This window comes from Bubalus kerabau, chromosome 8, assembly GCF_029407905.1.
Source record: "Bubalus kerabau isolate K-KA32 ecotype Philippines breed swamp buffalo chromosome 8, PCC_UOA_SB_1v2, whole genome shotgun sequence".
NCBI classification, from domain to species: domain Eukaryota; kingdom Metazoa; phylum Chordata; class Mammalia; order Artiodactyla; family Bovidae; genus Bubalus; species Bubalus kerabau.
In genome coordinates, this window is record NC_073631.1 from 18281579 (window position 1) to 18294263 (window position 12685).

At 41.0% G+C, this 12685-nt stretch overlaps 1 protein-coding gene across 1 annotated transcript in view; it reads right to left on the reverse strand.

The window, feature by feature from the left end:
- Positions 1 to 365: 365 nt before the first annotated feature.
- COL28A1 (collagen type XXVIII alpha 1 chain) overlaps positions 366 to 12685 on the reverse strand; it is a 181480-nt gene continuing 169160 nt past the window's right edge. Inside the window, exons 34-35 of the mRNA XM_055589814.1 lie at positions 6241 to 6442; positions 366 to 2560 (exon numbers count right to left, since the gene is read on the reverse strand). Of these exons, the coding sequence (XP_055445789.1) occupies positions 2388 to 2560; positions 6241 to 6442 (375 nt within the window). The 3' untranslated portion in view covers positions 366 to 2387. The remainder of the gene's footprint in view (positions 2561 to 6240; positions 6443 to 12685) is intronic.

Below are 12685 nucleotides of genomic sequence, written 5' to 3' on the forward strand. Positions count from 1 at the left end.
AAAGACAGGCAATCCAATGGAAAAATCTCCCCCAATTATAAAGACATTTCACAGAAGCAACAGCACAGATGGTAAATAAATATGGTAAGCTGTTACCAGAGACAGGCAATTTAAAACAAGATACCGTTTTACACCCAGTATTAGCAAAATGAATAAGTCTGGCAATATTGTGTTAAAAAGAATATCAAGCAATGGGAACACTTACACACAACTGGCAGAAATTTATAATGAACTGGTTTAAACACTTTGGGAGAAAATTTGGTATGACACACTATATTTGAATATTTATATGTCTTGAAAGTGTTAGTTTCTCAGTCATGTCTGACTCTTTGTGACCCCAGGGACTGTAGCCCACCAGACTCCTCTGTCCATAGGATTCTCCAGGCAAGAATATTGAAGTGAGTAGCCATTCCCTTCTCCAGAGGATCTTCCCAGCCTAGGGATCGAACCTGGGTCTCCTGCATTGCAGGCAGATTCTTTACCATCTGAGCCACCAGGGAAGCCAATTCCCCTTTGGGTATATAGCCTGAAGGAGCACTGGTACACATGCACCCAAAGCCATGTGTAAGAGCATTCATTGCGGTACTGTCGGGATAGTGAAAAATATGAGCTAGAGACAATTTAACATGGACAAGGCAGTGGTTGAATATGTTGTGATGTAGTCATACCAATATTATAAAACTGTGATAGGGAACATGTATGAATTATAATGTAATAACATACTAAATGACAAAGAATTACGTATTATGAAACCATTTTTTTCTAGCTCAAAAAACCTAAAAAATTATTTAAGAATATACTTAGATATGGTAATGCAGCGGTTAATTACAGTATTGAATGAAAGCAGTGAGTTGCAGAAGATCAGAGTATGACACCATTTTTATAAAGTTCTAAAATAAGCGAGACTATGTATTATTTAGAGATACATAGATTTATGTGGTTTTACACGTAAACTTACATAAAAAGCCAATGATCAACTGAAATGGTAAGCACAAAATTCAGGATGCGATATTCCTGCAGAAAGCAGGTGGTCGGGTTGATGGGGGGCACACAGGAAGTCTGGGCGGAATTGCTTACGTCTGGCTTATTCTTTGTGTGATGTGCTCACTGGTGTCTATCTTGGTGTCATGTTTTTTAATTTACAAGTGTATCGCATATATTATTTCATAGCATCATATGCTGCATATTGAAAACTGAAGCTACACAGCACCGGTTTTGCTAAAGTGGCTGTGCTCCCAGCTCTTCTCCCTTGGGTGCTCTTCTGTGTACCCTCAAACCCAAATCAGGGCCACAGGCCTGAAAGAAGAGCAAAGAGTGTTGTGAGATAAGACATGCAAATGCTGTTTGATTTCAGCTCAGAACTAGGGATCTTCCCAGATCAGATGTTGTAAAATAAGGGAGCAGATCCTCCGCTCCTCTGAAGGGTCATGTTTCAGTTTGCAAGCTCATTTTTCATCATCTGCTCTGTCTTTAAAATGCCCTGCTCAAGTTCATGTGGGCTTCAAGCAGTCCTTGGCTGCCAAGTGCCTTCCCGTTCCACCCTGCTAAAATTGAAAGTTGCTTTTACACATTTTAAAGGAAGAGTAGAAAAAGTTCCTTTATCTTAATTACAATTGTTAAATATATAGCTTAAGCATACAACAAAGGCTTTTCTTCCAAATATGCTGGAGTGGGAAACAACAGTTGTTAATAAATTTAAGTCATTTTAATTCAGATTGATTTCTTAATCATTTTCAGGGCAAATAAAGCAAAAATCTAACTACCTACTCCACCCCTGGGGTCACTCATCTTCCAGAACCACTCCATCTTGCTGGGTTTCCCCCAAACAGAGTATCTTTCTTACCTTACCACCATCTCTGCACAAACATACTCTCATCCCTTCTAATGCTCAAACCCAAGTTCTTCCCCACCAGTTACATTTTGCAGCAGGCAGGGGTTGATGGGTTCAGGGGACTGAGGCAGGTGCTAAGGGACGGGGGGAGCCAGTGGGAGTAAGGTGATCCGGGGTGGGAGTTTCATGTGACATAAGACATGCAAAGGAATTAATGGCAATCAGAACCACACTGCAGGTTTTGAAGTAGATAGAACATGTGTACTGAGGTTACATAGCCCAGGGTCAGGCCCCCCAGCTCTGCCACTTTTTATTTGGGTGACAGTAGAGTTCCTAAACTTCTGAGAGTCTCAGCATCTTCATCTGTAAAAATAGTTACTAATACCTACATCATAGTGTGGTTGTAGGATTTGACTATGTTTACAAACTGTCAATGCTCAGTATACACTCAAATGCGGTGTTTATTTGCATTGGATGAATATTGAAATTATAGAGATTCTTTCTAGGCTTGTTGATAGAGACGTAGATTTGACTCAGTATGGGGTAATTTACTTGCTCATCCTTGAATGCAGATTTCTTCACACTCCTTTTCACTGTTGAATCTATTTCCCGAGCCTTTACAGCCACTGAACCAAAAGCGAGCGCAGGAATTGACCTGTTTGTCATAATACCATCGAACCACATATTCACTACAGTTCCCTGGTTGTAGGGGTTCCAGACACCTAGGATCTAGAGTGAGAAAAAAATAGCCAGTTATTATAGGTTTTTCTTTCACTGAAAAGTAAAAGCTTTATGAAGCTTATTCTCTAGGCACACTAACATACTAACTAAGAAAGTGTGATTCTAAGTTAAGAAAACATTCCCAAATACCCAAAATATTTCCTCTCCCACCTGAAACTTCACTTAAATATACATTCCCTTGAAAACGTTGAAGTTTTTGGTCTGCATGAAATCCCATTAAATGCTTATTTCCCTGAAAGCATAATACTGTGAGCCTTCTTTAGCTTATACCCTTGTGAGTAACCTTGAAATTATTTATTAGTTTTGATAGTTTTTGTGTGGAGATTTTAGGGTTCTCTGTGCCAGTATTGTGTCATCTGCCACTGTCATCTGAGTGACAGTTTTATTTCTTCCCTTCCAATTGGATATGCTTTATTTCTTTTTCTTGCCTGACTGCTGAGACTGGGACTTGCGGTAGTATGTTAAATACGTTAATAGAAGCTGTGAGAGCAGGCATCCTAGTTTGTTCCTGAATTTAGTGGAAAGGCTCTCATATTTTCACCACTGAGTATGTGAGTTTGCATAAATGGCCATTTTCTCCTTTTTTTTTTCCCAGTTGTGTTTCTAGTTCTTCTCTGATCATTTCATCTTATTTTTGCTTCTCTCATTGTGGTTTGATAACTTTCTTTTGTAGTATGCCTGGATTCCTTTATCTCAACATTTCTTTTAGGGTAGATTTCAGTTCAGTTCAGTTGCTCAGTCGTGTCCAACTCTTTGCGACCCCATGAATCGCAGCACATCAGGCCTCCCTGTCCATCACCAACTCCCAGAGTTCACCCAAACTCATGTGCATCAGGCTGGTGATGCCATCCAGCCATATCATCCTCTGTTGTCCCCTTCTCCTTCTGCCCCCAATCCCTCCCAGCATCAGGGACTTTTCCAATGAGTCAGCTCTTCGCATCAGGTGGCCAAAGTATTGGAAGTCTCAGCATCAGTCCTTCCAATGAACACCCAGGACTGGTCTCCTTTAGGATGGACTGGTTGGATCTCCTTGCAGTCCAAGGGACTCGCAAGAGTCTTCTCCAACACCACAGTTCAAAAGCATCAATTCTTCAGCACTCAGCTTTCTTCACAGTCCAAATCTCACATCCATACATGACCACTGGAAAAACCATAGCCTTGACTAGACGGACCTTTGTTGGCAAAGTAATGTCTCTGGTTTTTAATATGCTATCTAGCACAACTTTCCTTCCAAGGAGTAAGCGTCTTTCAATTTCATGGCTGCAGTCACCATCTGCAGTGATTTTGGAGCCCCCCAAAATAAAGTCTGCCATTGTTTCCACTGTTTCCCCATCTATTTCCCATGAAGTGATGGACCAGATGCCATGATCTTCGTTTTCTGAATGTTGAGCTTTAAGCCAACTTTTTCACTCTCCTCTTCTTTCACTTTCAGTATTGCTTAATTCTTTTAGTTTTTGCATGTCTGAGAAATTCTGTATCTCTCCTTCTATTCTAAGTGATAATATTGCTGTGTAGAGTATTCTAGGTTGTGGGTTTTCCCTTTCAGCCCTCTAAATACATCATGTCACTCCCTCTGGCCTGCAAACTTTCTGCAGAGAAATCAGCTGATAGCCTTATGGGCATTCCCTTGTATATGACTCTTTTTTTTTTTTTTTTTTTTTTTCCCTCTTGCTACCTTTAGATTTCTCTCTTTAACTTTTGCTATTTTAATTATAGTATGTCTTGGTGTGGGTCTGTTGGGTTCACCTTGTTTGGGACCCCCTGTGCTTCCTGTAACTGGATCTGTTTCTTTCTTCAGATTTGTGAAGTTTTCAGCAGTAATCTCAGCAAATGCATTTTTGATCCTCTTCTGTCTCTCTTCTCCTTCTGGAGCCCCTTTTGATGCAAATGTAGGTATGCTTGATGTTACCCCCAGAGGTGTCATATGTTGCATTTGTTTTTTGTTTTTGTCTTTCTATCTATTGTTGTGATTGGGCAATTTCCATTATTCTATCTTCCAGATCACTTACGTGTTCTTCTGTGTCATTTATTCTGTTCTTCATTCCGTCTAGAGTATTATTTATCTCAGATATTGAATTATCTGTTTCACTGTGTCTTCTTTATGGTTTCTAGTTATTAAAATGACTTGTATTCAGATCATTTCTCTTCCCTAATTAGCATTTTTATTACCAGTGATTTGAATTCTTTATGTCATAAGTTGCTTATTTATGTTTCATTGTTTGTTTTTTTGGGGGGGTTTGCTCTTTTGTTCTTTCAATGGAGAGTAGTTCCTCTGCCTTTTCGTCTTCCCTAACTGTCCCTGTCTGTGACTCTAGATGAGACTGTTACCTGTTTTGGCTTTGAAGAGGTTTTCCTATGTGGGAGTGTCCCTGTGCGGTCTCCACGTGCCCAGGGCCGTTTGTGGGGAGCTAGGTTTGATGTGGATGCCAGCCCTGTCTTTCCTCAGGGTGTGCTGGCAGCTGCCATTTGGGTAAGGGCGGGGCTGGCAATGGAGAAGCTGGAACTGGAGCGGGCCGTGAGGACAGTGTCTTCTGTGCTCAGTGACTGTCCCCGCCCGTCAGGGGCAGGGCCTGCTCCCACGTTGCTGGAGTAGAAGCCCTGAGGGTCAGGCTTGAGCTGACTCTTCGCCCTTTAAAGTGTGTGTTTTTCCTTCTCCCTACTCTGGGATTTTTGCTCCAAAGGAAGAGAGTACTGAAGCAAGTGGGGCTCCTGTGCTCTGACCATTCACGCATCTGTAGTTTGGCTCAAAAGCACGCCACAATCTCGTCTTTTCTGCTGTTGTGGCCACCCGAGATCTAGTGCTCGGCTGTAGCATGGAGTGAGTGGGGCTGGAATGCTCCCTCCTCTTGGGCTGGGGCATGCAGCAAGGTAGGCCTGGGAACTCAAGCAGCTGTGCTGCAGTCAGAATCTGGGCTGCTTCTGGGGGGCTGCTTGAATACACGCCAACAGTGGCTGCTCTCTTTATATCACAATTTTCTTTTAAAAAGATCATCTTTTACAGAACAATACAAACATGACCTTCTAATGTCAGTTGACAAGTTTTGGAAACACTTCCACTTCTCCAAAAAATATAAAAAAATTAAGCTAAGTAGAGCTACAATAATAAAGCCATTTGTTAAATCTCTTTTTTTATTTCATGGTTGTCCTTAGTCCCTTGGTTAGTATTTCTTACTGTTCTCAGTAATGCCAAGGTGGGAAAATTCCCCAAAAAGGCCAAATAGATGCTTGCTGCCTGTTACTTGTGTTTTGCGCAATAGTTTACATGCGGTAAGCTTCATTTCTCGATAGCAAAACAAGCCCTTTCTCCATCTGCCATAAAATTTCCCCAGATTTGAAGTATATCTCAACTAATTTATTTTCTAAAACTGACCGCTAACTTTGCCTCTTTGGCCAAATGGAAATGAGCAGTGGATTCTATCTCCCTCCACTCTTAAAAAACAGTAACTAAGTAATGTCTGTTTCAAGCCAACCTAAGCTGCTTGGGGACAAGAAAATTGTCTCTCTTGATACTATGTATAAAAATAGATATAATACAATGAAAAGCTTCTTCTGTCCTACCTGTTTAGAATCAGAACATGCTCCCTGTGCCTCTGGATGAGATTTTAGAGACCATCCTTTCGGTGCCTTATTATTACGGATACAGCAGCTGATGGACAGAAATCTCTTACCTTTGTGCACAAAATTTTCTGGCTCTAAGTTCGAAGTGGAACTCAGAGCTCTGGTTTCCAGGCCCTTTGCCTGATCCTCAGGAGGCCTGGGCAGTGGCCCCGGGATGGTGGCAGTCTCAGGTGAAGGAGTGGTGGCCGGGCTGGCAGCCCAGGTCCTCTCTGAAGGCTCATTCTCTCTGTCCTGGGCCCCGGAGACATGAACCTGCACAAAGAATCCAGAGTTTTGAACCTGGTGATATCAAGTCAAGAAAGCTAGTTTGCTTTGGGGAAGATTTAAAGTCCAGCGCTGCTGCTTCTCCCCAGTTTTTCAATGTTAGTTATTTCAATAACAGCTCAGGAGGTGATGCCTCTCCTCTATGTCAGGCATCCCCGAATACCTGAGTTACGGATTTTCTGACCACCTCATGCAGGTGTAAGTGTGTGTACGCGCGCGCGCGCACACACACGCACACACACACACACACACACACACGTCCCGCTGCTAGGCACAAATGCTTTTCTTCTGGGCCTTTCAGAGAGATCTACCTGCAGGGCACAAAGCATGTGAGTTTGAAAGGAGTTTCATCTTCATCCTTCTCTTAGTCAGTTGTATGAAGAGGTAAAATAATCACTATTTCTTTAATGTTTTTTTTTCCATGGCCTTTTCCTCTCTCTTTTCTAACACTAGAGAGCTTAACAATATATTCCAAAATCTCTACCACAAACTCAATCAATGTTGAGATTGGGAACTGGAGTGACAGAGGCCAATAATGCAGCTAAAATGAAAACAAGAGCATCACTTCTCATCTCATCCTGTTATCTGGACCCAGCAAATGCCAGATGTTGCAGGATGCTTAGCTTCTAAGAAGTTCTGGGAAATGTATGCTAGCTAAAGAATGAAGGATTATAATTTCAAAAGCAAGTTTTCTGAACTAAGAATTCTAAGTTTCATCTAAATTTATGATATGTAATGAAACAAGAAAGAAAATATGTTTTAGTTTAAAAAAAAAAAAAAACAGTCACGCCAGTTATTCTTGACTATGGTTTCCAGGAGTTAGAACAATCTTTTATGGGTCCAATTAAGTTCTTTTTCTTTTCCTCTTGGACTCCAGCTACACGGAATTGAATGGATCATTTATTTCAGTCCTAGCACAGTGCGGTCATTTATCCTTGCAAGGCCCTCTCTTGTTTGTTTGTGTTTATTTGTTTATTTAAATAAGCAAACCTGTGAACTAGGTAAAGTTGTTTTTGCTGTTTTCTCACCTGTGGTTCATGTCATCTTGTGACCAGAGCCAGCTGTCATCATTAGCTGCTCTCTGCCATCTAAGATGTTCCACTGCTTTTGATTCCGTGTACAAATACAATACTTTGGCCACCCGATGTGAACAGCCAGCTCATTGGAAAGGACCCTGATGCTGAGAAAGATTGAAGGCAGAAGGAGTAGAGGGCAACAGAGGATGAAATTGTTTGGATGGTACCACCGATTCAGTGGACATGAACTTGGGCAAATTCTGGGAGATAGTAACAGACAGGGAAGCCTGGCGTACTGCAGTCCATGGGGGTCACAAAGAGTTGACATGACTTGGCTACTGAACAACAACAACATACACACACACACACACACACACACACGCACACAGTGAGGAAGGGCTAGTTAACTTTATTACTCATGTATGTATATTTTTATGGCAATTAAGTGATTATCAGAGCAAATATTTCCATTAGGACTGATTGGGTCATCAGCGTATGTAAAGGGCACTCAATTCAAATGCCATAGTGGCATTTCACTAACCACACATTTTTTGGTACAAATGGAGGTAAAACTGTGGGTCACTTGGCGTTCCTCTTTCTTTCAGAAAGATCTTGTATATACCAGTGACAATTTTAATATGAACTTTGTTATATTCGTAGAACTAGAGCATTTTAAGATTAGGGGAAGCCTTTATCAGTACTTCATTTTCTACAGGGGAGTCTAAAGCACCAAATAATTAATAATTAATGATCTAAAACTTCCCCCCAATTATTGGAAAGCTAGTGGCAAAACTAGAATTGCCTTTTTCAGGAAAGAAATACTGAGGCTTATGGGTTTTGTTTTGTTTTTAACTTGCATATATTTCATGTTAAGCCAAACTAAGTTAAAAGCTTTGACTGAGGAGTAGTTTATCAAACATCACGAAGATAACAGACTTTAGGGCTACACTTGAGATATACTGTCTGTCGAGAGAGAATGTTCCTTTGAAGAAGTTCACTAGACAGTGCAGTTCTCTTAAAGGAATAACTCAGCCCCAATAGCCATCTTGTTCAAGCCTTATGGCCTCATAAGTTATTCTCTGCCTCTTGGAAGTCTAGCAATGTATGCTTCTCAGTTGCATCATCATTTGGGAATTTTGACTACTAGAGCATTATACCTCAAGTTCTAGAACAAGTGAATTTTTTTTTCATAAATGAGAATAATTTTATCTTTTGGCTACAGGACTTCAGTTTATTTAAATAAATACATAATTGTTTGCCATTTTTATAACTTTCTTATTGCAAAAGCAAATGTGTTCATTGAAGGGAATTTACAAAATCTGGACAAGCAACAGGAAGAAACTAGAAATCACAAGTGATTCCACCTCCCAGAAATAATTGTTGTTGACACTCAGATGGTTTATCCCCCACCCCATATTTTTTTTTTTTGATATGCATGTGTATTTTTTAACAAAATATATACCGTATGTTTGGTTTTCTGTTTTTTTAAATATATTATACGTCCATATATTTTACTGTGGCTCCATAACACCATTTTGAATACAGAATATACATAACTACAGTGGTAATTTTTAGCATTTAATTTGCTTTTTTTTGTTTTTCTGTGAGAAGCCACATGGATCATTCAGAACAAAGAACACACATATTTGAACCTTCTGAGACAAAGTTCCCTCCAAAAATGTTTTAACAATTTGTACTCTCACTAGTAAGTGTCTTTCCTTAAACTATCACCATTTATGAGACATTCTGATTGGAAAAGGAGAAAGCTTGATAGGTCCTTCAACTGATCTACATAGCCCTGCCGGCCTGCACACGGCTGTTGCCCTGCTTCCCACTACCCCCAGTACATCTGGCTCTGACCTTCCACTCCCTCCTCCTCCTCATTCTGCCTCAAGCTCTCAAAGTCCGCCTGCCTGCCCCAGCAGGAAGTCTTTGTCCCCAGCAGCAAAAGCCAGCCAGCACGAAGTCGCCCCGTCCAGAAGGTGCATGGGACCCTCCAGGCCTCCACACTTGGCCCTGATCATGCAGAAGTTAACCTTTAATCCTATCCTCTCGATCATTTCTTATTTCACATGTGTAAATATCAACTTCCCTGATTAGCCAAACCACATTTCTCTCTCTCTCTCTCTTTTTTTCCTTCCTTCCTGACTTTGCTTCTTTATTTAAAATCTTTATGGCATGGAAGAGTAAATATTTGCCACTGGGTAAGTTCAGAATGGGTAAGAGAGAGAGAGACAAAAAGGGAGAGAGATGGGATTGGGGGACACTTTAGATTCATTATTCAATTCCTCTAGGCTTTACTGTTTATTTTATTTTTGACTCTGTGCTACGTGGTGTGTGAAATCTTAGTTCCCAGACTAGGGATTGAACCTGTGGCCCCTGTAGTGGAAGCAGAGCAGAGTCCTAACCACTGGACCACCTGGGAATTCCCTCCTCTAAGCCTTAATGTCATCATTTTAAAATAGGGAAAGATTAGACCCTAACATAAAGCTGCAATACTTTGGCCACCTGGTGTGAAGAGCTGACTCATTGAAAAAGACCCTGATGCTGGGAAAGATTGAGGGCGGGAGGAGAAAGGGGCGACAGAGGATGAGATGGTTAGCTGGTATCATCCACTCAGTGGACATGAGTTTGAGCAAACTCCGGGAGATAGTGAAGGACAGGGAAGCCTGGCGTGCTGCAGTTCCTGGGATCGCAAAGAGTCAGATACAAGTGAGCAACTAAACAACAACAATACCTTCCAACTCTGAAAGTGAGATGTGAGCAGCCCCAAATTTTACTGGTAGAATACACACGAAACTCATGATAATGGCTGCTTCTGGAGAGAAGAGGAGGAGAAAGAGACTCTAAAGGAAAATAGCAAGGACTTTCTCTGAAGCAAGAGTGATGAACAAAGGGAAACACCAGTTATATCTGGGTGGTGGGCTTGCCAATGTTTGCCATATGTCTTCTCTGTTGTTATTATTTTTTTATAAATTTTAACCCTAAACACAACAAGCTGCCTCTCAGCTCTGCACATTTCTGCTCCTGCCACACACTGGCCTGCCTTGGAGGAGACGAATGTTCCCAGCAGCAAGCTGGGCACACACGGTAAAACAGGGCAGAGGATCTGGGGCCTGTGAGGGCTGACACCTGGACGCTGGGCCTGCTCCGTGCAGCTGGACAGGCAGATGTGTAATATCGGTCCCTTCCAGCCTCAGTGCAGATCTTTAAGGGGAGAAAACAGATTTCGAGCTGCATCCAAGAACGTGAACGGATGACCTAAAGGAGGATTACTAACCAGACGCCACACAATTCCAGAGTATCCTTTGGTTTCTGACTTCCAGACACTTTCCTTGTAATTCATTACCCTGAACCTTGCTTATATTATAGACAAGCTCTTTGAACCTGAGCTGTCTCCCCTGGACAGATGCCAATGATCAAGTACATTGGCTCATGTGCTCAGACTTAGCTTTTCCCAGAAGCGCAGAGCCACGTTGCTCCCAGGGAGCTGTGGGGCTCCTACACCTGCCAGCTGGCTCCACTGCCCATGCCTTCAAGGTATCTGGCTTCTAGGTTCTGACCTTGACTGGCCCTTCCTAGAAAATAGTGCTGCTTAGCCAGGTCTCTCAACACTCCAGCACTGAATACTCTCTGTCTGCATTTAAGGTTGCTGAGGACTGTGGGGAGCACCTTGAGTTTAGGCTGTGCCTCCCTGGATCGCCTGCAGCTTTCCGAGAGGTAAACTGCAGGATTTTATTCTGTTTAAGGCTTCTCATACATTACTATAATGTCCTTCATTCTGGCATTGCCCAGTAAAGTTTGTTGACTGTTTCTAATGACATATTTTACAAAAGAATATTCTGGTAATAATGCCTTATTGTACAAATGAGGAAGCTTTAAGAAACAGGTGATTCATGCAATGTTAGACTGCTGTCAGATCTCATTTCTAAGATATCATTCATTGTGAAATACACTACAAAATTTAAGTCTAGAAAAAGACCACAACTTACTAAGTAGATGCATATTAATCTCTGAAATAACAAAGTACGAAAAATATAAACTTTGGAGACAAGGATTTAACTTCAGAATTGAAACTTGAGTCAGTCAAGTTTGCTGACTTCCAGATATGGGGTATTATTTTCTAGATCAGTTTGCAATATGCTATTTTTTTCTTCTCCATAGGAGAGAAACATCTTACATACTGAGGCTTCTAAGTCTATGATAAGCAATATATGAGGTTTCCACAGGCATATCACCTGGAAATTCTAATAATTAGGTATTGTTCAGTTTAATTTGAGTTTTTTTGACTACCACAATGAGGGAGTGTTAATTTTACTTCATAAACAAATAAATTATAGTATTGACCAATATAGCCATATCTGTATATGGCTTAATCAAGGCCACTTAAAAAACTAGGTCTGATTTCAGGAAATCAACTTAATTTTCATGTCAGTGGAGAAACTAAACTAATATTAGGCTTAGTCTCAAGTGTTTTGAAAGCTCAAAAAGTCTTTGTGTTTTGAAAGTATTGATTATGGCCTTTGAGTATGCCTGAATAGGCTACTTCATTCAATAGTGAGTATAGTATGATTGAGCAACCTATAAAATTTTACTTGAATAAGACATACAGAGAAAATATAGATGTACCCAAATATTTATGTCTTTTTCCTAATCTGCCATGGATGCTCAGTACCAAGTTAAGATATAGGCCATCACAGACAAGTTTTTAAGAAAATTCAGCCAAAATGGAATCATATGTATGAGAAATATTAACAATTCAATGATGTTATTTTTAAAAGGGCAAAAAAAAAAAAATAAAATGACTCTATCAGCAAGTAATGGATAAACTGAAGAGAATATAGAAAAGAGAGATGTGATAAGAGTTTTGAGACCATATTATTAAATACTGATCAGAAATGATGAGGCCCTGATCTAAGGCGGTAGAGATATTAGTGAGGAGCAAAGAGTTGAGAGCGTAGGTCAAGGGGTGATAACAGACCAGAGATGACAGTTCCAATGAGTGTGAAAGATACAGTGAGAGCAGAGCTCCAGGTGTGTCTCAGGTTTCTTGCCAGATGCCCGGCTGGTTGGAGGGACCATATTGTATGAAGGAAATCTACTGCTGTGTTCAGCATGGTGAACACTTTTCACGTTGAGTGCCTGCAGAACACCCAGAAGATGATGTACACAGACAATCAAAATGTGTATCTGGGACCCAGGAGAAAGGCCTGGA